The sequence below is a fragment of the Oncorhynchus kisutch genome, linkage group LG15 (assembly GCF_002021735.2).
Source record: "Oncorhynchus kisutch isolate 150728-3 linkage group LG15, Okis_V2, whole genome shotgun sequence".
Lineage (NCBI taxonomy): Eukaryota > Metazoa > Chordata > Actinopteri > Salmoniformes > Salmonidae > Oncorhynchus > Oncorhynchus kisutch.
The window spans coordinates 72,530,085-72,554,766 of record NC_034188.2 but is presented as its reverse complement, the minus strand read 5'-3'; the positions used below and the strand labels follow the sequence as shown (position 1 = coordinate 72,554,766).

The 24,682-nt window shown below is 45.4% G+C and overlaps 1 protein-coding gene across 1 annotated transcript in view; it reads left to right on the top strand.

Moving 5' to 3' along the window:
* The window catches only part of LOC109905834 (serine/threonine-protein kinase NLK), a 163,772-nt gene that overhangs the window by 72,072 nt on the left and 67,018 nt on the right, over nucleotides 1–24,682 (top strand). Inside the window, exons 4-7 of the mRNA XM_020503463.2 lie at nucleotides 7,157–7,263; nucleotides 7,427–7,512; nucleotides 10,522–10,731; nucleotides 11,382–11,483. Coding sequence (XP_020359052.1) covers nucleotides 7,157–7,263; nucleotides 7,427–7,512; nucleotides 10,522–10,731; nucleotides 11,382–11,483 — 505 coding nt within the window. The remainder of the gene's footprint in view (nucleotides 1–7,156; nucleotides 7,264–7,426; nucleotides 7,513–10,521; nucleotides 10,732–11,381; nucleotides 11,484–24,682) is intronic.

Genomic DNA, 24,682 nt, shown 5'->3' with positions numbered 1-24,682 from the left:
TTCTACTGTATTATTGACTGTATGTTTGTTTTACTCCATTTGTAACTCTGTGTTGTTGTATGTGTCGAACTGCTTTGCTTTATCTTGGCCAGGTCGCAAATGGATATGAGAACTTGTCCTCAACTTGCCTACATGGTTAAATAAAGGTTAAATAAATCAAATTTAAGATGTGGAATTACATGCACGCTGCGCCTTGGCTCATTTATGACAGGGAGTTTGAAGACAGCGGACCTGAGAGGGGGAGGCTTGCAAGCTGAAGAACACCATCTCAACCTTGAAGCACGGGGGGTGGCAGCATCATGTTGTGGGGGTGCTTTGCTGCAGGAGGGACTGGTGCACTTCACAAAATAGATTGCATCATGAGGAGAAAAATTATGTGGATATATTGAAGCAACATCTCAAGACATCAGTCAGGAAGTTAAAGCTTGGTTGCAAATAGGTCTTCCAAATGGACAATGACCCCAAGCATACTTTCAAAGTTGTGGCAAAATGGCTTAAGGACAACAAATTCAATGTATTGGACTGGCCATCACAAAGCCCTGACCTCAAGCCTATAGAAAAACTGTGGGCAGAACTGAAAAAGCATGTGTGAGCAAGGAGGCCTACAAACCTGACTCAGTTACACCAGCTCTGTCAGGAGGAATGGGCCAAAATTCACCCAACTTATTGTGGGAATCTTGTGGAAAGCTACCCAAAACGTTTGACCCAAGTTAAACAATTTAAAGGCAATGTTACCAAATAGTAATTCAGTGTAAGTAAACTTCTGACCCACTGGGAATGTGATGAAAGAAATAAAAGCTGAAATAAATAATAATTTCTACTATTATTCCAACATTTCACATTCTTAAAATAAAGTGGTGATCCTAACCGACCTAAGACAGGGAATTTTTACGAGGATTAAATGTCAGGAATTGAGTTTACATGTATTTGGGTAACGTGTATGTAATCTACCGATTTCAACTGTATATCTAGTAATGTGTGTGTGTGTGTGTGTGTGTACATCTGTAATGTCCATGTTAATGTTTTTAAATGTATGTAAATTGTGAAGTATTTTTTTCTGTAATGTCTTGTTCATTATGTCAGTTCCCAGGAAGACACGCTGTCGCTTTTGCCATTGGTTAATAAAAAATAAAAAAGGGCTGTTAAAGAGGGGGAGTTGTTGAGCAGCTGACATGGGGGGGGTATTTGCAGGGAGGCAAGGACCCAACGGAGCACAAGGCACCCAGTGTCCTCAGCCCCCTCCAGCTGGCTGTGGCTGTGTGTGAGTGTGTGTGGCCTCAACCTTTCTCCACTGGTGTGGTGTGGCCTCAAACTTCTTCTACTGGTGTGGTGTGACTTAAACCTTGTTCTATTTGTATGGTGTGGTCTGACCTTCCTCCACTAGTGTGCTGTGGTGGTAACCTTCCTCCATTAGTGTGGTGTGGCCTCGGTGTGGTGTGGCCTCAACCTTCCTCCACTGGTGTGGTGTGGTCTCAACCATCTTTAACTGGTGTGGTCTCAACCTTTTTCCACTGGTGTGGTGTGGTCTCAACCTTCCTCCACTGGTGTGGTGTGGGCTCTGCCTTCCTCCACTTGTGTGGTGTGGTGTCAACTTTCATCAACTTGTGTGGTGTGGTGTCAACTTTCATCAACTTGTGTGATGTGGTGTCAACTTTCATCAACTTGTGTGGTGTGGTGTCAACTTTCATCAACTTGTGTGGTGTGGTGTCAACTTTCATCAACTTGTGTGGTGTGGTGTCAACTTTCATCAACTTGTGTGGTTTGGCTTCAACCTTCCTCAACTTGTGTGGTGTGGTGTCAACTTTCATCAACTTGTGTGTTGTGGTGTCAACTTTCATCAACTTGTGTGGTGTGGCGTCAACCTTCCTCCAATGGTGTGGTGTGGCCTCAGCCTTCCTCCACTGGTATGGTGTGGCCTCAACCTTCCTCCACTGGTGTGGTGTGGTCTCAACCTTCCTCCACTGGTGTGGTCTCAACCTTCCTCCACTGGTGTGGTGTGGTCTCAACCTTCCTCCACTGGTGTGGTGTGGTGTGGTCTCAATCTTCCTCCACTGGTGTGGTGTGGTGTGGTCTCAACCTTCCTCCACTGGTGTGGTGTGGTGTGGTCTCAACCTTCCTCCACTGGTGTGGTGTGGTCTCAACCTTCCTCCACTGGTGTGGTGTGGTCTCAACCTTCCTCCACTGGTGTGGTGTGGTCTCAACCTTCCTCCACTAGTGTGGTGTGGTCTCAACCTTCCTCCACTGGTGTGGTGTGGTCTCAACCTTCCTCCACTGGTTTGGTGTGGTCTCAACCTTCCTCCACTAGTGTGGTGTGGTCTCAACCTTCCTCCACTTGTGTGGTGTGCACTGCCTCTTCTTTTCCTTTTCTGGGTTCAGGCCTCAAGTAGCTACATTCCATCTTTATTGGTGGTGTTGTTTGTATGTGTGGGTGTGCGTGCGTGTGTGTGGGTGTGCGTGTATGTGTGTGTGTGTGTGCGTGTGCTTTTGTCAGAGGTGGCTGGCTTAGCTGTGGAGGGTTGATGAGGCAATGCTGCACGCTAAGCTCTCATAACTCTTTTCCTCTCTCTCTCTTTCTGTCTAGCTCTCTCTATCTCTCTTTGTCTCTCTGTCTGTCTCTCCTCTCTCTCTCTGTTTATCTCTCTGTCTGTCACTCTCTCTCTCTGTCTAGCTCTCTATCTCTATCGCTCTGTCTTTCTCTCTCTCTCTGTCTCTTTTTGTCTGTCTCTCTCCTCTCTCTCTGTCTAGCTCTTTATCTCTATCGCTCTGTCTTTCTCTGTCTGTCTCTCTCTCTCTGTCTCGCTCTCTCTGTCTCGCTCTCTCTGTCTCGCTCTCTCTGTCTAGCTCTCTCTGTCGGTCTCTCTCTGTCGGTCTCTCTCTGTCGGTTACTCTCTCTGTCGGTCTCTCTGTCTTTCTGTCTCTCTGTATCTGTTTCTCTATTTGTTTGTCTCTCTGTCTCTCTCTGACTAGCTCTCTTTCTCTATCTCAATTGCTCTGTCTCTCTGTCTTGCTCCCTCTCTCTCCCTATCGCTCTGTCTCTCTCTCTCTCTCTCTCTCTCTCTCTCTCTCTCTCTCTTTCTGTCTAGCTCTGTCTCTCTCTCTGGTTAAAATACAAAAGGGAAAAATAAACAAGCATGAATATGGGTTGTGTATACAGTAGTGTTTGTTCTTCACTGGTTGTCCTTTTCTTGTGGCAACAGGTCACAAATCTTGCTGCTGTGATGGCACTGTGGTATTGGGTTTGTTTTCAAATTCTTTGTTCTGTGTAATATGAGGGAAATATGTGTCTTTAATATGGTCATACATTTGTCAGGAGGTTTGGAAGTGCAGCTCAGTTTCCAACTCATTTTGTGGGCAGTGTGCACACAGCCTGTCTTCTCTTGAGAGCCAGGTCTGCCTACGGTAGCCTTTCTCAATAGCAAGGCTCTGCTCACTGAGTCTGTACATAGTCAAAGCTTTCCTTAAGTTTGGGTCAGTCACAGTCGTCAGGTATTCTGCCGCTGTGTACTCTGTTTAGAGCCAAATAGCATTCTAGTTTGCTCTGTTTTTTTGTTAATTCTTTCCAATGTGTCAAGTAATTATCTTTTTGTTTTCTCATGATTTGGTTGGGTCTAATTGTGATGTTGTCCTGGGGCTCTGTGGGGTCTGTGTTTGTGAACAGAGCCCCAGGAACAGCTTGCTTAGGGGACTCTTCTCCAGGTTCATCTCTCTGTAGGTGATGGCTTTGTTATGGAAGGTTTGGGAATCGCTTCCTTTTAGGTGGTTGTAGAATTGAACGGCTCTTTTCTGGATTTTGATCATTAGTGGGTATCGGCCTAATTCTGCTCTGCATGCATTATTTGGTGTTTTACGTTGTACATTGAGGATATTTTTGCAGAAATCTCTCTCTGTCACTCTATCTCTCGCTCTCACACACACACACACAAGTGGGCTGGGCTGGGATGCCTGTGTGCTCTGGGAGTTGGCCTGCCTGCTGACAGTGCTAGATGGCAGGATTAGGTTATTTCTATCAGAGAGGCGTTTCTATGTACTGTGGTTCAGGTATGCCACATGTATTATGTATCTGCACTGCCTGGATTTTTTATTTATTTTACCTTTATTTAACCAGGTAGGCAAGTTGAGAACAAGTTCTCATTTACAATTGCGACCTGGCCAAGATAAAGCAAAGCAGTTCGACAGATACAACGACACAGAGTTACACATGGAGTAAAACAGACATACAGTCAATAATACAGTATAAACAAGTCTATATACAATGTGAGCAAATGAGGTGGGAAGGGAGGTAAAGGCAAAAAAAGGCCATGGTGGCAAAGTAAATACAATATAGCAAGTAAAACACTGGAATGGTAGTTTTGCAATGGAAGAATGTGCAAAATAGAAATAAAAAGAATGGGGTGCAAAGGAGCAAAATAAATAAAAATTAAATACAGTTGGGAAAGAGGTAGTTGTTTGGGCTAAATTATAGGTGGGCTATGTACAGGTGCAGTAATCTGTGAGCTGCTCTGACAGTTGGTGCTTAAAGCTAGGGAGGGAAATAAGTGTTTCCAGTTTCAGAGATTTTTGTAGTCCGTTCTAGTCATTGGCAGCAGAGAACTGGAAGGAGAGGCGGCCAAAGAAAGAATTGGTTCTGGGGGTGACTAGAGAGATATACCTGCTGGAGCGTGTGCCACAGGTGGGAGATGCTATGGTGACCAGCGAGCTGAGATAAGGGGGGACTTTGCCTAGCAGGGTCTTGTAGATGACATGGAGCCAGTGGGTTTGGCGACGAGTATGAAGCGAGGGCCAGCCAACGAGAGCGTACAGGTCGCAATGGTGGGTAGTATATGGGGCTTTGGTGACAAAACGGATTGCACTGTGATAGACTGCATCCAATTTGTTAAGTAGGGTATTGGAGGCTATTTTGTAAATGACATCGCCAAAGTCGAGGATTGGTAGGATGGTCAGTTTTACAAGGGTATGTTTGGCAGCATGAGTGAAGGATGCTTTGTTGCGAAATAGGAAGCCAATTCTAGATTTAACTTTGGATTGGAGATGTTTGATATGGGTCTGGAAGGAGAGTTTACAGTCTAACCAGACACCTAAGTATTTGTAGTTGTCCACGTATTCTAAGTCAGAGCCGTCCAGAGTAGTGATGTTGGACAGGCGGGTAGGTGCAGGTAGCGATCGGTTGAAGAGCATGCATTTAGTTTTACTTGTATTTAAGAGCAATTGGAGGCCACGGAAGGAGAGTTGTATGGCATTGAAGCTTGCCTGGAGGGTTGTTAACACAGTGTCCAAAGAAGGGCCGGAAGTATACAGAATGGTGTCGTCTGCGTAGAGGTGGATCAGAGACTCACCAGCAGCAAGAGCGACCTCATTGATGTATACAGAGAAGAGAGTCGGTCCAAGAATTGAACCCTGTGGCACCCCCATAGAGACTGCCAGAGGTCCGGACAGCAGACCCTCCGATTTGACACACTGAACTCTATCAGAGAAGTAGTTGGTGAACCAGGCGAGGCAATCATTTGAGAAACCAAGGCTGTCGAGTCTGCCGATGAGGATGTGGTGATTGACAGAGTCGAAAGCCTTGGCCAGATCAATGAATACGGCTGCACAGTAATGTTTCTTATCGATGGCGGTTAAGATATCGTTTAGGACCTTGAGCGTGGCTGAGGTGCACCCATGACCAGCTCTGAAACCAGATTGCATAGCAGAGAAGGTATGGTGAGATTCGAAATGGTCGGTAATCTGTTTGTTGACTTGGCTTTCGAAGACCTTAGAAAGGCACGGTAGGATAGATATAGGTCTGTAGCAGTTTGGGTCAAGAGTATCCCCCCCTTTGAAGAGGGGGATGACCGCAGCTGCTTTCCAATCTTTGGGAATCTCAGACGACACGAAAGAGAGGTTGAACAGGCTAGTAATAGGGGTGGCAACAATTTCGGCAGATCATTTTAGAAAGAAAGGGTCCAGATTGTCTAGCCCGGCTGATTTGTAGGGGTCCAGATTTTGCAGCTCTTTCAGAACATCAGCTGAATGGATTTGGGAGAAGGAGAAATGGGGAAGGCTTGGGCGAGTTGCTGTTGGGGGTGCAGTGCTGTTGTCCGGGGTAGGAGTAGCCAGGTGGAAAGCATGGCCAGCCGTAGAAAAATGCTTATTGAAATTCTCAATTATGATGGATTTATCAGTGGTGACAGTGTTTCCTATCTTCAGTGCAGTGGGCAGCTGGGAGGAGGTGTTCTTATTCTCCATGGACTTTACAGTGTCCCAGAACTTTTTTGAGTTAGTGTTGCAGGAAGCAAATTTCTGCTTGAAAAAGCTAGCCTTGGCTTTTCTAACTGCCTGTGTATAATGGTTTCTAGCTTTCCTGAACAGCTGCATATCACGGGGGCTGTTCGATGCTAATGCAGAACGCCATAGGATGTTTTTGTGTTGGTTAAGGGCAGTCAGGTCTGGGGAGAAGCAAGGGCTATATCTGTTTCTGGTTCTAAATTTCTTGAATGGGGCATGTTTATTTAAGATGGTTAGGAAGGCATTTAAAAAAAATACTACTGACGGGATGAGATCAATATCCTTCCAGGATACCCCGGCCAGGTCGATTAGAAAGGTGTTTCAGGGAGCGTTTTACAGTGATGAGTGGAGGTCGTTTGACCGCTGACCCATTACGGATGCAGGCAATGAGGCAGTGATCGCTGAGATCTTGGTTGAAGACAGCAGAGGTGTATTTAGAGGGCAAGTTGGTTAGGATGATATCTATGAGGGTGCCCGTGTTTAAGGCTTTGGGGATGACGGAGGAGGGAGAGCAAAATGGGTCTGCCGGAGTGTCATCCCCAGGAGAGTGTGAGAGAGGCAGAAAGTGAGCAAGAAAGAAAGAAGGAAATAAATAGAGGCACCGTGGAGGTCTATTAAAACTCACAGCAGGAGCTCTTTGTGACAACGGATCGAGTCCGTACTGCTGCTCCTTGCAGAGGAATTGGAAGAACCTCTGTCAGTAACATCCATTTAAGGTGGCAGCATTTTTTTTAGGTTAGAATGTAACAGAACAGACACTGTAGATTAGTCTTTCCTCTGCCCATTCCCACTTATTTCCATTTACCCCTCCTCTCTCCACTAACTAGCTCTTCTCTGCAGAATATTTGTGTAGTCTTTGTGGTGTTGTTTTCCTTGACCACTCCTTGTCCAGCTATGTGGTGACAGAACTGATGCAGAGTGACCTCCATAAGATCATCGTGTCACCTCAACCCCTCAGCTCAGATCACGTCAAAGTGTTTCTCTATCAGATCCTCCGAGGTAAGTCCTCTCCAACACGCTCTGACACTCCCAGATCACATTACAAACATTAAAACAGGATTTTCTCACAAATATCAGTTTCAATCGTCATTTATATAAAATGGGGTGCAACCTTCGCATGAGAAACTGAATCCTTCCTGGCATGTGTTTTTTTTTTTTGCAGGACTGAAGTACCTGCACTCAGCTGGCATCCTACATCGAGACATCAAACCTGGCAACCTCCTTGTCAACAGCAACTGTGTGCTTAAGGTTGATCTACTGTCCTCTACTATCTAACATTTCCATCCTCATGTGATGATGACATGTATTAGTCAACTGAGATGTACAGTGTTATATTTATGAGGTCAAGTTGGGGTTGGATTCTCTTCTGTGGAAGTACAGTATCTGAAATACACACTCACACTCCTGACTCCTGCCCTCAGTAGCAGTCTGGTGTGGTGAGTCTCTGTAGCCTGTGTTACCGGGGGTCTGATGCACCAGTGGGATTTCTACAGTACATGGGCTCCTGACATAAATCTTCATCCTGGGGCTTGGTAATGCCTTGGTTTATGCTACCCCTAGCTCCCCATCCTCCCCCCACAGACACTGGAACGGTGCTAGTCCACGGGTGGGGGAGAGGGAAGAGAGAGAGAGAGAAAGGAAGGAAGGAGGGAAAGGGGAGAGAACAGAGTGATTCAGTGTGTTCTCTGGCTGACTCTGGAGAACAGATTGTCTTTAGCAGACATTTACTCATTTAGCTCCTAATTCTCATTTCCCAAACGGGAAACCCTCTCCACACATTCTGTGGTATTTTCAGTGGAGCCCATCCCTATCTGCCTCTGTGATGCTCCCTGCCTGCCTGTGATTGTGTGCTATCTGCCCATGATATCAATGTGTATGCCATTATTTTAGAGCGAGGCACTCCTCATTTAATTTCTGATGATGAACATAATGATGATGATGAACATCCCCTTCCAAAAATCTCCTCCCTCAGCAGCATCAGCTACTCAAGCAGTTTGATTCAGTTGTGTACAAGCAGTAATCGTCTGGAGTAACGTGACAAGGCCCGTAGCGGTGCAACACTAATGTGGCTCCCCCAATCTTTCACTTCCTGCCATTCTGTCCAGAATTTATATATAGTTAACATAGCAAAAACAAGAAATGGGAAAAAACAGCTGTTATTTAGCACGCAGCTGTCATAAGAGACCGAGGTGGAAGTGTGTCCCTGTATTGACATCGTAGAAGAGGTTGATGATTAACTTCATTGAGTGTTTTCATTGGAAATGTAATTAGTGACGCTTTTCTGATATACAGTGGCTTGTGAAAGTATTCACCCCCCTTGACATTTTTCCTATTTTGTTGCCTTACTACCTGGAATTAAAATAGATTTTTGTGGGGTTTGTATCATTTGATTTATGCAACATGCCTATGACTTTGAAGATGCAAAATATTTTTTAATTTGAAACAAACAAGAAATAATACAACAAAAAAAACAGAAAACTTGAGTGTGCATAACTCTTCCCCCCTCCCCAAAGTCAATACTTTGAAGAGCCACCTTTTGCAGCAATTACAGCTGCAAGTCTCTTGGGGTATGTCTATATAAGCTTGGCACATCTAGCCACTGGGATTTTTGAAGGCCAAACTTCAAGGCCAAACTGCTCCAGCTCCTTCAAGTTGGATAGGTTCCGCTGGTGTGCAGCAATCTTTAAGTCATTCCACATATTCTCATTTGGATTGAGGTCTGGGCTTTGACTAGGCCATTCCAAGACATTTAAATGTTTCCCCTTAAACCACTCAAGTGTTGCTTTAGCAGTATGCTTAGGGTCATTGTCCTGCTGGAAGGTGAACCTCCTTCCCAGTCTCAAATCTCTGGAAGACTGAAACAGGTTTTCCCCCAAGAATTTCCCTGTATTTAGCGCCATCCATCATTCCTTCAATTCCTACAGGTTTCCCAGTCCCTGCCGATGAAAAACATCCCCACAGCATGATGCTGCCACTACCATGCTTCACTGTGGGGATGGTATTCTCGGGGGGATGGGAGGTGTTGGGTTTGCGCCAGACATAGCTTTTTCCTTGATGGTCAAAAATCTCAATTTTAGTCTCATCTGACCAGAATACCACTTCATCCATATGTTTCTGGAATCTCCCACATGCCTTTTGGCGAACACCAAACATGTTAACTTGTTTTTTAAAATGTTTATTCAGGCAACTCTTCCGTAAAGCCCAGCTCTGTGGAGTGTACAGCTAAAAGTGGTCCTATGGACAGATACTCCAGTCCCCGCTGTGGAGCTTTGCAGCTCCTTCAGGGTTATCTTTGGTCTCTTTGTTGCCTCTCTGATTAATGCCCTCCTCACCTGGTCCTTGAGTTTTGGTGGGCAGCCCTCTCTTGGCAGGTTTGTTGTTGTGCCATATTCTTTAATTGTTTTAATAATGGATTTAATTGTGCTCCGTGGGATGTTCAAAGTTTCTGATATATTTTTACAACCCAACCCTGATCTGTACTTCTCCATAACTTTGTCCCTGACCTGTTTGGAGAGCTCCTTGGTGTTCATGGTGCTGCTTGCTTGGTGGTGCCCCTTGCTTAGTGGTGTTGCAGACTCTGGGGCCTTTCAGAACAGGTGTATATATACTGAGATCATGTGACTCTTGGATTGCACACAGGTGGACTTTTAAAAATTAATTTATGTGACTTCTGAAGGTAATTGGATCTTTTTTATTGGCTTCATAGCAGAGGGGGTGAATAGATATGCACGCACCACTTTTCAGTTTATTTTTTAATATATCATTTTCTGAAACAAGTAATTTTTTTCATTTCACTTCACCGATTTGGACTATTTTGTGTATGTCCATTACATGAAAACTAAATAAAAATCTATTTAAATTACAGGTTGTAATGTAATAAAATAGGAAAATCACCAAGGGGGATGAATACTTTGGCAAGGCACTGTAATGGCTCATCCCTTGAAGAGCTTGGGGGAAGTGAGATATGAGTCAACAAAGAATTTCGGAGCAGCTCGTTAGTCCGTTTATGAACGATCCAAATATTCCATTCTTTTGTGTCTTTAGACGAATCAGAAAATGTTCTTATTCAGTTTAACAATTTAACAATTGACACTGGCCAGTCACAGTAAGCTACCAAATAATAAATGGTGTATCTTGTAAGAAGCTGCATGCATCTAAACCTTGGGTTAGGTTGGGTTGGGAGGACTAGTCTATTTGTGTATTGGTATTGATGGATGTATTAATGTGAACATGTTCTCTGCCTTCATACCTCTTCAGATCTGTGACTTTGGGCTGGCGCGGTTGGAGGAGCTGGACGAGTCTCGTCACATGACTCAGGAGGTGGTGACACAGTATTACCGTGCGCCAGAAATCCTCATGGGCAGCCACCATTACTCCAACGCCATCGACATCTGGTCTGTAGGATGCATCTTTGCCGAGCTACTGGGCCGACGCATCCTGTTCCAGGCACAAAGTCCCATCCAGCAGGTAACCAATACTGTAAACACTGGGGACATGTTGATCTGACATGGGATACTTGCTGATCTAATATTCAGTGTAGAGCATTTCCTTGCTTACTTTATAAGAAAAAAAGTTATTGGCTATTCTTGGTTGTGTTTGTTAGTCAGTAGACTTCACTGAGGTGTGTTATTTCAGCTTGGTTTGAGCTTTCAGAGATAAAGTCTGTATTTGAAAACAGGACAGAGCTTCCTTGACCCCTTAATGTCCATGTCTCCCCAAACCTTGGGCTCTGGTCCTGCCTCCTTGACCTCCCTTTCAGAGATGACATGTTGAGTTAGATGGGGAGGAAAGCAGTCTTATGTCTCAGTACACACTACTCCCTTTCACTTCTGATATTGACACAAATAGCTCATGTCTAAATTGACTTGTTCGCAGACACTGTAAGTTTACAATGGACTGAAAAATGGCATTCTGGAGCAATAAGTCAATACACAGTGTAGCTCCCTGGAGTCCTTAACTTGGCCTGCCTCTCTCAACTCCCTCGCCTTTACTGCATATGTGCCATAGCGTGTGTGTGTGTGAGCATGTGTGGGTTTGTGTGTTTGTTCGTGCATGCGTGTGTCAAGTACAGTAACAAATGCTGCATGATGTTCTTCTGTGTGTGTTCTGTGTTGTAGCTGGATCTGATCACGGACCTGCTGGGCACTCCCTCTCTGGAGGCCATGAGGACAGCGTGTGAGGGGGCCAGGGCCCACATCCTCAGAGGACCACACAAACAGGTAGGGACATGGATGAGCAGTGTGTGTTCTCTGGTGCAGGACAGAACATTTGTCTCCTGAGCTAGGTTTTCATAAGTCCTATAAATCAAATATATTTTCGGTAATCATGGCTGGATGGGAATATGTATCTGTGACATATTTGTTTCCACACATGGTTACAGGAGTCAGACACATCAGTGATGAGTGGTCCTCAAGGACAGCAAAATGGTGTCTTAGTTTTGTTGATGTTGTTTGTTTCATTGACTTTTGAGCCATATTAAGCCAGAAGGGATCCTACTTCCTGCCACCAGTGCAGTCCCAGGACACATCGTGGGGTTGATGGGGGAGGCAGGGGGGGCTTGATGGTGGTCTGAAAAAATGTATGACACTCGCAGAAATGCAGTCGTAGGAAATGTTTTGTGGTTCATCTTTTCATCACAAAACCGACTGATTTTCCCAACTACATTTCATTGGCAAGATTAGAAAACCTAGGCATGACATGCCAGCAGCACACGCTGACACTACACATCCAAGTATTTTTTATTTCTTCTTATAATAAAAAAAAAACGCTTTACGGCGAAAGCACACCATGCGATTATCTGAGGACAGCGCCCCGCACACAAAAGCATTACATACATTTTCCAACCAGGCAGAGGCATCACGAAAGTCCATAAAATAAATCACTTACCTTTGAATATCTTCATTTGGTTGCAATCACAAGGGTCCCAGCTACATAACAAATGGTCCTTTTGTTCGATAAAGTCCATCTTTATATCCCAAAAAAGTCTGTTTCATTGGCGCGCTAAACTCAGTAATCCACCAGTTTCCCTCGTTCAAAATGCATACAAATGAATCCCATAAGTTACCAATAAACTTCTTCCAAACATATCATACAACGTTCCTAATCAATCCTCAGGTACCCTAATATGTAAATAAACAATCAAATTTAAATTTACCGGAGATAATTAACGAAGTATGCGCACTCAACGGGACGCGCAACAAACACTACAGCCAAAATGGGAGCCACTTACTAAAACTACAAATTCTAGCTCATTTTTCAAAAAACATGCCCGAAACTCTTTCTAAAGCTGTTGTCATCTAGTGGAAGCCCTAGGAACTGCAATCTGGGAGGTCTTCCTATTATATTTGCATTGACAGCCATAGTAATCAAGGGTGAGCTCAATTTTTATTTTCTGGATGGATTGTCCACTCACAGACATTATTTTAACAGTTTTGGGAACTTTAGAGTGTCTATCCAATACTACCAATTATATGCATATCCTAGCTTCTGGGCCTGAGTAACAGACAGTTTACTTTGGGCACCTCATTCATCCAAATTTCCAAATACTGCCCCCTAGCCCGAGTTAAGAACAAACATTGAACAAAAATGTAACATTATTTTCAATGACGGCCTAGGAACAGTGGGTTAACTACCTTGTTCAGAGGCAGAACTACAGATTTTCATCGCAGGGACTCAATCTTGCAACCTTTCGGTTACTAGTCCAATGCTCTAACCACTAGGCTACCTGCCTCCCACTTGTATATCCAGTAAATCTGACCAAATTATGAAAGACAATTATTGTAATTTTGAATTCTGTAAATTGAGTGTAGAATAGGTGAATAATGATTGTTGCCTATCAGCAATGACAAGCCACCGGGGTCTGACAACTTGGATAGAAAATGACTGAGGATATTAGCAGACAATATTGGCACTCATATTTGCCATATTTTACATTTAAGCCTGCTAGAAACTGTGTGCCCTCAGGCCTGGAAGAAAGCAAATGTAATTCCGCGACCTAAGAATTGTAAAGCCCCCTTTACTGGCTCAAATAGCCGACCAATTGGCCTGTTACCAACCCTTGGTAAACTTTTGGGAAAAATGGTGTTTGACCAGACACAATGCTATTTTACAGTAAACAAATTGATAACAGACTTCCAGCACGCTTATAGGGAAGGACATTCAACAAGCACAGCACTTACACAAATGACTGGCTGACAGAAATTGCTAATAAAAAGATTGTAGGGGATGTTTTGTTAGACTTCCGTGCGGCTTTTGATATTATCAATCATAGTCTTCTGCTGGAAAAACATGTGTTATGGCTTTACACCCCCTGCTATAATGTGGATAAAGAGTTACCTGTCTAACAACACACAGAGAGTGTTCTTTATTGAAAGCCTCTCCAACACAATCCAGGTAGAATCAGGAATACCCCAGGGTAGCTGTCTAGGCCACTTAATTTTTTCAATCATTACTAAAGACATGCCACTGTGTCTATGGCTGTTCATCTTACACTCCTCTCCCCTCCAACCGTGCTGGTCCTCTACCTGCAGGGTGGTTGTTCATCTTACACCCCCAACCACTCCAACAATGCTGGTCCTCTACCTGCAGGGTGGTTGTTCATCTTACACCCCCCCAACCCCTCCAACAATGCTAGTCCTCTACCTGCAGGGTGGTTGTTCATCTTACACTCCTCTCCCCTCCAACCGTGCTGGTCCTCTACCTGCAGGGTGGTTGTTCATCTTACACCCCCAACCCCTCCAACAATGCTAGTCCTCTACCTGCAGGGTGGTTGTTCATTTTACACCCCCAACCCCCTCAACAATGCTGGTCCTTTACCTGCAGGGTGGTTGTTCATCTTACACCCCAACCCCTCCAACAATGCTAGTCCTCTACCTGCAGGGTGGTTGTTCATCTTACACTCCTCTCCCCTCCAACCGTGCTGGTCCTCTACCTGCAGGGTGGTTGTTCATCTTACACCCCCAACCCCTCCAACAATGCTGGTCCTTTACCTGCAGGGTGGTTGTTCATCTTACACCCCCCCAACCCCTCCAACAATGCTAGTCCTCTACCTGCAGGGTGGTTGTTCATCTTACACTCCTCTCCCCTCCAACCGTGCTGGTCCTCTACCTGCAGGGTGGTTGTTCATCTTACACCCCAACCTCTCCAACAATGCTGGTCCTCTACCTGCATGGTGGTTGTTCATCTTACACCCCCAACCCCTCCAACAATGCTAGTCCTCTACCCTCAGGGTGGCTGTTCATCTTACACCCCCAACCCCAACAACAGTGCTGGTCCTCTACCTGCAGGGTGGATGTTCATCTTACACCCCCAACCCCACCAACCGTGCTGGTCCTCCACCTGCAGGGTGGTTGTTCATCTTAAACCCCCAACCCCTCCAACAATGCTAGTCCTCTACCCTCAGGGTGGCTGTTCATCTTACACCCCCAACCCCACCAACCTTGCTGGTCCTCAACCTGCAGGGTGGTTGTTCATCTTAAACCCCCAACCCCTCCAACAATGCTGGTCCTCAACCTGCAGGGTGGTTGTTCATCTTACACCCCCAACCCCACCAACCTTGCTGGTCCTCAACCTGCAGGGTGGTTGTTCATCTTACACCCCCAACCCTACCAACAATGCTGGTCCTTTACCTGCAGGGTGGTTGTTCACCTTACAACCCCAACCCCTCCAACAATGCTGGTCCTCTACCTGCAGGGTGGTTGTTCATCTTACACCCCCAACCCCTCCAACAATGCTGGTCCTCTACCTGCAGGGTGGTTGTTCATCTTACACCCCAACCCCTCCAACAATGCTGGTCCTCTACCTGCAGGGTGGTTGTTCATCTTACACCCCCAACCTCTCCAACAATGCTGGTCCTCTACCTGCAGGGTGGCTGTTCATCTTACACTCCTCTCCCCTCAAACCATTAGCGCTGGGAATTGCCAGAGCCCTCACTACTTGCAATGCTCTACCTGCAGGGTGGCTATTCATTGACCAATTGCATCTATATGTGGTTGGGTATTCACACGTTGACCACATTCAGTACATACAATCTCTTCAAATGCCCTGATTTGAGCTGTTCCTTCAGATGCAAGTTCAAAGGTTACAAGATGCAGCCAGAGGTCAACACACACTTGGAAGTTATTTGGAGGGTTAAGGGAGCTGCTTATTCATGTGAGAGGACAAGGTCTTTGTGAAGGTGGGGAGAATGAAGCATCACAGGGAGCCCCTGCCCTCCTATCATCCCCCTTTCATTTCCCTTTGGGAGGGGGTGAAGGACTTGCGAGAGGAGGAGAAGAGGGAGGAGGAGAAGGTGAAAGGAGAGCTTGCCCAAAGAGCCCCAAAGCATGGAAGAGGGGAGAAGGGGTTCATTTTTACACAATGGGGGTCTGGAGTGTTGGAGCTTGGGATGGAAGGAGGGAGATAAGATAGGAGGGAAACATGGAGAGAGGAGGAGGGCAGGCAGACCGAGTGCAGCTTTTAAAGACAATGTTTTCATGGACCTCAGTACATCTGCTTATTCTCACAAACGGTGAGAACGTCCACAGAGGAGTACAGGCACTTGGGCTGCTTCTCACTAACCTAATGTAGCTTCCTCTTCTCTCCTCTCCTTCTCACTAACCCAGGTATTCCCAAACTGGGGGATATGTGCAATGCTGTGGGGTACGCCAAATAAAAATGTGATTAATTTGATTATTTATTTATTTTTTACATTTTATTTTCTTTACATTTTCAAACCTTCCATTTATATTTTCCAATGGGGCTATACATTTGGGTGAGTTTTTTTTCTTTCCTGAGTAGCCTCGTTTCACTGCCAAAAATAAAATGAAACCATCTGGTGTTCAGTGAAATAACAACACAATGTCAAATATAGGTAGCCTAGTCAAATAATTAACATCCAATCACATTAACCGTTACTCTCTCGCGGGAATTCATACGGTCCGTGTGTAGCCAAACATAGCTTCTGCTCATGTTGGTATCTCTACTGATGGAGCAAAAGCCATGACAGGGAGTGGTAACGCGCGTGCAAGCAGTTGCTCCCGACACCACAGTTGCTCCCGGTACACTGCAGCATCCACCGAGAGGCTCTTGCTGCCAAGGGAATGCCTGACAGTTTGAAATATGTTTTGGACACTACAGTGAAAATGATTAACTTTGTTAATAAAGCAAGGCCCCTGAACTCTCGTGTATTTTCTGCACTATGCAATGATATGAGCAGCGACCATGTAACGCTTTTACAACATGCATAAGTGTGCTGGTTATCAAGGGGCAAAGTATTGACACTTTTTTTTTTTGATAGACAAGCTTAAAGTTTTCATTACTGACCATAATTTTTATGAATTATCTGAATCTAGGATTACAGGGACTCCACAACTATATTCAATGTGTGGGACAAAATTGAGGCTATGATTAAGAAGTTGGAGCTCTTCTCTATCTGCATTAACAACGACAACATACAAGTCTTTCCATCACTGTATGATTTTGGTGTGCTAATGAACTCAAGCTTACGGACAATGTCAAATGTGATATAGCGAAGCACCTGAGTGAGTTGGGTGCACAATTACAGAGGTACTTTCCCGAAATGGATGACACAAACAACTGGATTCGTTATCCCTTTCATGCCCTGCCTCCAGTCCACTTTCCGATATCTGAACAAGTGAGCCTCACCGAAATTGCGAGCCTCTCCTCTACTTGTCATTACCCTAATGTAGTTTCCTCTCCTTCTTACTACTCTAATGTAGATTCCTCTCCTCTCCTTGTCACTACTCTAATGTAGCTTCCTCTCCTCTCCTTCTTACTACTCTAATGTCGCTTCCTCTCCTTCTCACTACTCTAATTGAGCTTCCTTTCCTCTCCTTGTCACTACTCTAATGTAGCTTCCTCTCCTCTCCTTCTTACTACTCTAATGTAGCTTCCTCTCCTTCTCACTACTCTAATGGAGCTTCCTCTCCTCTCCTTCTCACTACATTAATGGAGCTTCCTCTCCTCTCCTTGTCACTACTCTAATGTAGCTTCCTCTCCTCTCCTTCTTACTACTCTAATGTAGCTTCCTCTCCTTCTCACTACTCTAATGGAGCTTCCTCTCCTCTCTTTCACACTACTCTAATGTAGCTTCCTCTCCCCTCCTTGTCACTAGTCTAATGTAGCTTCCTCTCCTCTCCTTCTCACTACTGTAATGATGTTTTGAGGGGAAATAGAACACATCAGGGTGCTGATTCTCTCTGTGCTTTCTAAGTAAATCTATGTCAGGATGGCCAGTGAAATGAAAGCCATTGGTCTCTACTGTAGCCAGTGTTAGGAAACTAGCCCCCACCTACCCTGCTCTAGAGGCTTAGGCAGGTCAATACCCCAAGCCAAATGAGTTTAGAAATCAGAGAAGGGCTTGAAAGCTGCTAAGCACCCCCTCTCTCCACATGCACGCACACACTCTGTATATGCATCACTCCCTATCTTTCACTCTCTCTCTCTCACGCACACACAAACACACACGCACACACACCTCAACCACTTTGCTCTACCCTCGAACTACGGCGAAGATAAGTGCAGCCTTTTCTGCTGAAACAGGAAGCCTCACTACCAATCTGTTGTCACCTGAGCTGTCTGTCTGGGTAGAGTAGTTACCAGAGGCTGCTACTCGCACGCTTCACTATGCTGCTGGAGCACACATCACTTAGCCTCAGTGTGCGTGCGCACGCACACACACACACAAAATCCAAATGAACCTGTCTTCCTCACATCTTTGTACAGAACAGTCTGGCGTTGACACGCTGGTTGTGTTGGAACTCTCGTCTCTGCTAGTTTGTTCTAGTAATTACCTGCATGTTTATTGGCTCATCCTTCACCAGTTAGCATTAGTAGAAGTTTTGCATGAGTAAACACATCTACTTGTCCACACCACCTTAAATCCCCCAGTTGCAACTCTTCCTTTCACAGTGCCCTGTTGTACCTGGCGCTGAGGCTGTGTCCTGGGAAGGCTTTGTTATTGTCTGGCAGAGTGATGTACGGCTTGTTTGTCTTACTCTGGGCGGGGGGGCTGAGGGTGGAGAGAGATGGACGATGCCTACACCATCACAATAAATCCATTATTTTCGACAGGTCTGAAGAAACATGATATGATGAAAATATAGTCTATTTCAGAAGAACAGAATAGCATACTCTGACATTATGTTAGGCCATGATCTGGCTATGCCATATGGCTGTGGGATACACTAATTAATTTAGCAGAAAATATTTGCTTAGAATCCTGTGGCATTATTTAATAGTATGAAGAATACAATTGAACAAAGCTGAATAAGATAGAAAGGATATTGAGCGGTTAATAACGACACAGGTCCTCCTATATGCTTCAATTGGAGTTATTTATGCAACTTTACTTGTGATACAAACTTTTTTTTATACATTCCAAGGCTGCATGATGCAACTCTAATAAGGATTTGAAAAAAAGTCACATAAAAGACAGATGCTGGCACTAAGACCGCACTCAGTCAGCTGTATAAGGAAATAAGCATACAGGAAACCACTGACCCAGAGGCGGCGCTCCTAGTGGCCGGAGACTTTAAAGCAGGGAAAATTTCTATCAACATGTTAAATGTGCAACCAGAGGGCAAAAAATTCTAGATCACCTGTACTCCACATACAGAGACGCGTACAAAGCTCTCCCTCACCCTCCATTTGGTAAATCCGACCACAACTCTATCCTCCTGATTCCTGCTTTCAAGCAAAAATTAAAGCAAGAAGCACCAGTGACTCGATCTATAAAAAAGTGGTCAGATGAAGCAGATGCTAATCTGTAGGACTGTTTTGCTATCACAGACTGGAACATGTTCCGGAATTCTTCTGATGACATTGAGGAGTCAGTCACTGGCTTTATCAATAAGTGCATTGAGGACATCGTCGCCACAGTGACTGTACGTACATACCCCAAACAGAAGCCATGGATTACAGGCAACATTTGCACTGAGCTAAAGGGTAGAGCTGCCGCTTTCAAGGTGCGGGACACTAACCCGGAAGCTTACAAGAAATCCTGCTATGCCATGCAGTCCTAAGATTGAATCATACTACACAGGCTCTAACGCTCATCTTATGTGGCAGGGCTTGCAGGGCTTGCAAACTATTACAGACTACAAAGGGAAGCACAGCCGCGAGCTTCCCAGTGACACGCACCTACCAGACGAGCTAAATCACTTCTATGCTCGCTTCGAGGCAAGCAACACTGAAGCATGCATGAGAGCATCAGCTGTTCCGGACGACTGTGTGATCACGCTCTCCGTAGCCGACGTGAGTAAGACCTTTAAACAGGTCAACATACACAAGGCTGCGGGGCCAGACGGATTACCAGGACGTGTGCTCCGGCATGTGCTGACCAACTGGCAGGTGTCTTCACTGACATTTTCAACATGTCCCTGATTGAGTCTGTAATACCAACATGTTTCAAGCAGACCACCATAGTCCCTGTGCCCAAGAACACAGAGGCAACCTGACTAAATGACTACAGACCTGTAGCACTCACGTCCATAGCCATGAAGTGCTTTGAAAGAATGGTAATGGCTCACATCAACACCATTATCCCAGAAACCCTAGACCCACTCCAATTTGCATACCGCCCAAACAGATCCACAGATGATGCAATCTCTATTGCACTCCACATTGCCCTTTCCCACCCGGACAAAAGGAACACTTATGTGAGATTGCTATTCATTGACTACAGCTCATCGTTCAACACCATAGTACCCTCAAAGCTCATCACTAAGCTAAGGACCCTGGGACTGAACACCTCCCTCTGCAACTGGATCCTGGACTTCCTGATGGGCTGCCCCCAGGTGGTGAGGGTAGGTAGCGACACATCTGCCACGCTTATCCTCAACACTGGAGCGCCCCAGGGGTGCGTGCTCAGTCCCCTCCTGTACTCCCTGTTCACCCATGACTGCATGGCCAGGCACAACTCCAACACCATCAATATGTTTGCAGATGACACAACACCAACAACGACGAGACAGCCTATAGGGAGGAGGTCAGAGACCTGGCCAGGTGGTGCCAGAATAACAACCTATCCCTCAACGTAACCAAGACTAAGGAGATGATTGTGGACTACAGGAAAATGAGGACCGAGCACGCCCCCATTCTCATCGACGGGGCTGTAGTGGAGCAGGTTGGTACGGCAACTGCCTGGTACGGCAATTGCTCGGCCTCCGACCGCAAGGCACTACAGAGGGTAGTGCGTACGGCCCAGCACATCACTGGGGCTAAGCTGCCTGCCATCCAAGACCTCTACACCAGGCAGTGTCAGAGGAAGGCTTCAAAAATTGTCAAAAACCCCAGCCACCCCAGTCATAGACTGTTCTCTCTACTACCACATGGCAAGCGGTTCCGGAGTGCCAATTCTAGGACAAAAAGGCTTTTCAACAGTTTTTACCCCCAAGCCATAAGACTCCTGAACAGGTAATCAAATGGCTACCCGGACGATTTACATTCTGCCCCCCCCCCCCCAACCTCTCTTTTACGCTGCTGCTACTCTCTGTTTATCATATATGCATAGTCACTTTAACCATATCTACATGTACATACTACCTCAATCAGCCTGACTAACCGGTATCTCTATGTAGCCTCACTACTTTTATAGCCTCGCTACTTTTATAGCCTCGCTACTGTTATAATCAAATCAAATCAAATCAAATTTATTTATATAGCCCTTCATACATCAGCTGATATCTCAAAGTGCTGTACAGAAACCCAGCCTAAAACCCCAAACAGCAAGCAATGCAGGTGTAGAAGCACGGTGGCTAGGAAAAACTCCCTAGAAAGGCCAATACCTAGGAAGAAACCTAGAGAGGAACCAGGCTATGTGGGGTGGCCAGTCCTCTTCTGGCTGTGCCGGGTGGAGATTATAACAGAACATGGCCAAGATGTTCAATGTTCATAAATGACCAGCATGGTCGAATAATAATAAGGCAGAACAGTTGAAACTAGAGCAGCAGCACAGTCAGGTGGAAGTTGAAACTGGAGCAGCAGCATGGCCAGGTAGACTGGGGACAGCAAGGAGTCATCATGTCAGGTAGTCCTGGGGCATGGTCCTAGGGCTCAGGTCAGTTGAAACTGGAACAGCAGCATGGCCAGGTGGACTGGGGACAGCAAGGAGTCATCATGTCAGGTAGTCCTGGGGCATGGTCCTAGGGCTCAGGTCCTCCGAGAGAGAGAAAGAAAGAGAGAAGGAGAGAATTAGAGAACGCACACTTAGATTCACACAGGACACCGAATAGGACAGGAGAAGTACTCCAGATATAACAAACTGACCCCAGCCCCCCGACACATAAACTACTGCAGCATAAATACTGGAGGCTGAGACAGGAGGGGTCAGGAGACACTGTGGCCCCATCCGAGGACACCCCCGGATGGCCTTGCTACTGTATATAGCCTCGCTACTTTTTTAGCCTCGCTACTTTTATAGCCTCTCTACTGTATATAGCCTCGCTACTGTATATAGCCTCGCTACTGTATATAGCCTCGCTACTGTATATAGCCTTGCTACTGTTATAGCCTCGCTACTGTATATAGCCTCGCTACTGTATATAGCCTCGCTACTGTATATAGCCTCGCTACTTTTATAGCCTCGCTACTTTTATAGCCTCGCTACTGTATATAGCCTTGCTACGTTATATAGCCTCCCTACTGTATATAGCCTCGCTACTTTTATAGCCTCGCTACTGTATATAGCCTCGCTACTGTATATAGCCTCGCTACTGTTATAGCCTCACTACTTTTATAGCCTCGCTACTGTTATAGCCTCGCTACCATTATAGCCTTGCTACTTTTTTAGCCTCACTACTTTTATAGCCTCTCTACTGTATATAGCCTCGCTACTGTATATAGCCTTGCTACTTTTTTAGCCTCGCTACTTTTATAGCCTCGCTACTGTATATAGCCTCGCTACTGTTATAGTCTCGCTACTGTATATAGCCTCGCTACTGTTACAGCCTCGCTACTGTATATAGCCTCGCTACTGTATATAGCCACGCTACTGTTATAGCCTCACTACTTTTATAGCCTCGCTACTGTATATAGCCTCGCTACTGTTATAGTCTCGCTACTGTATATAGCCTCGCTACTGTTACAGCCTCGCTACTGTATATAGCCTCGCTACTGTATATAGCCTCGCTACTGTTATAGCCTCACTACTTTTATAGCCTCGCTACTGTTATAGCCTCGCTACCATTATAGCCTTGCTACTGTATATAGAATCGCTACTGTTATAGCCTCGCTACTGTATATAGCCTCGCTACTGTTATAGCCTTGCTACTGTATATAGCCTCGCTACTTTTTTAGCCTCACTACTTTTATAGCCTCTCTACTGTATATAGCCTCGCTACTGTATATAGCCTTGCTACTTTTTTAGCCTCGCTACTTTTATAGCCTCGCTACTGTATATAGCCTCGCTACTGTTATAGTCTCGCTACTGTATATAGCCTCGCTACTGTTACAGCCTCGCTACTGTATATAGCCTCGCTACTGTATATAGCCTCGCTACTGTTATAGCCTCACTACTTTTATAGCCTCGCTACTGTATATAGCCTCGCTACTGTTATAGTCTCGCTACTGTATATAGCCTCTTAACTGTTACAGTCTCGCTACTGTATATAGCCTCGCTACTGTATATAGCCTCGCTACTGTTATAGTCTCGCTACTTTTATAGCCTCGCTACTGTTATAATCAAATCAAATCAAATCAAATTTATTTATATAGCCCTTCGTACATCAGCTGATATCTCAAAGTGCTGTACAGAAACCCAGCCTAAAACCCCAAACAGCAAGCAATGCAGGTGTAGAAGCACGGTGGCTAGGAAAAACTCCCTAGAAAGGCCAATACCTAGGAAGAAACCTAGAGAGGAACCAGGCTATGTGGGGTGGCCAGTCCTCTTCTGGCTGTGCCGGGTGGAGATTATAACAGAACATGGCCAAGATGTTCAATGTTCATAAATGACCAGCATGGTCGAATAATAATAAGGCAGAACAGTTGAAACTAGAGCAGCAGCACAGTCAGGTGGAAGTTGAAACTGGAGCAGCAGCATGGCCAGGTAGACTGGGGACAGCAAGGAGTCATCATGTCAGGTAGTCCTGGGGCATGGTCCTAGGGCTCAGGTCAGTTGAAACTGGAACAGCAGCATGGCCAGGTGGACTGGGGACAGCAAGGAGTCATCATGTCAGGTAGTCCTGGGGCATGGTCCTAGGGCTCAGGTCCTCCGAGAGAGAGAAAGAAAGAGAGAAGGAGAGAATTAGAGAACGCACACTTAGATTCACACAGGACACCGAATAGGACAGGAGAAGTACTCCAGATATAACAAACTGACCCCAGCCCCCCGACACATAAACTACTGCAGCATAAATACTGGAGGCTGAGACAGGAGGGGTCAGGAGACACTGTGGCCCCATCCGAGGACACCCCCGGATGGCCTTGCTACTGTATATAGCCTCGCTACTTTTTAGCCTCGCTACTTTTATAGCCTCTCTACTGTATATAGCCTCGCTACTGTATATAGCCTCGCTACTGTATATAGCCTCGCTACTGTATATAGCCTTGCTACTGTTATAGCCTCGCTACTGTATATAGCCTCGCTACTGTATATAGCCTCGCTACTGTATATAGCCTCGCTACTTTTATAGCCTCGCTACTTTTATAGCCTCGCTACTGTATATAGCCTTGCTACGTTATATAGCCTCCCTACTGTATATAGCCTCGCTACTTTTATAGCCTCGCTACTGTATATAGCCTCGCTACTGTATATAGCCTCGCTACTGTTATAGCCTCACTACTTTTATAGCCTCGCTACTGTTATAGCCTCGCTACCATTATAGCCTTGCTACTTTTTTAGCCTCACTACTTTTATAGCCTCTCTACTGTATATAGCCTCGCTACTGTATATAGCCTTGCTACTTTTTTAGCCTCGCTACTTTTATAGCCTCGCTACTGTATATAGCCTCGCTACTGTTATAGTCTCGCTACTGTATATAGCCTCGCTACTGTTACAGCCTCGCTACTGTATATAGCCTCGCTACTGTATATAGCCACGCTACTGTTATAGCCTCACTACTTTTATAGCCTCGCTACTGTATATAGCCTCGCTACTGTTATAGTCTCGCTACTGTATATAGCCTCGCTACTGTTACAGCCTCGCTACTGTATATAGCCTCGCTACTGTATATAGCCTCGCTACTGTTATAGCCTCACTACTTTATAGCCTCGCTACTGTTATAGCCTCGCTACCATTATAGCCTTGCTACTGTATATAGAATCGCTACTGTTATAGCCTCGCTACTGTATATAGCCTCGCTACTGTTATAGCCTTGCTACTGTATATAGCCTCGCTACTTTTTTAGCCTCACTACTTTTATAGCCTCTCTACTGTATATAGCCTCGCTACTGTATATAGCCTTGCTACTTTTTTAGCCTC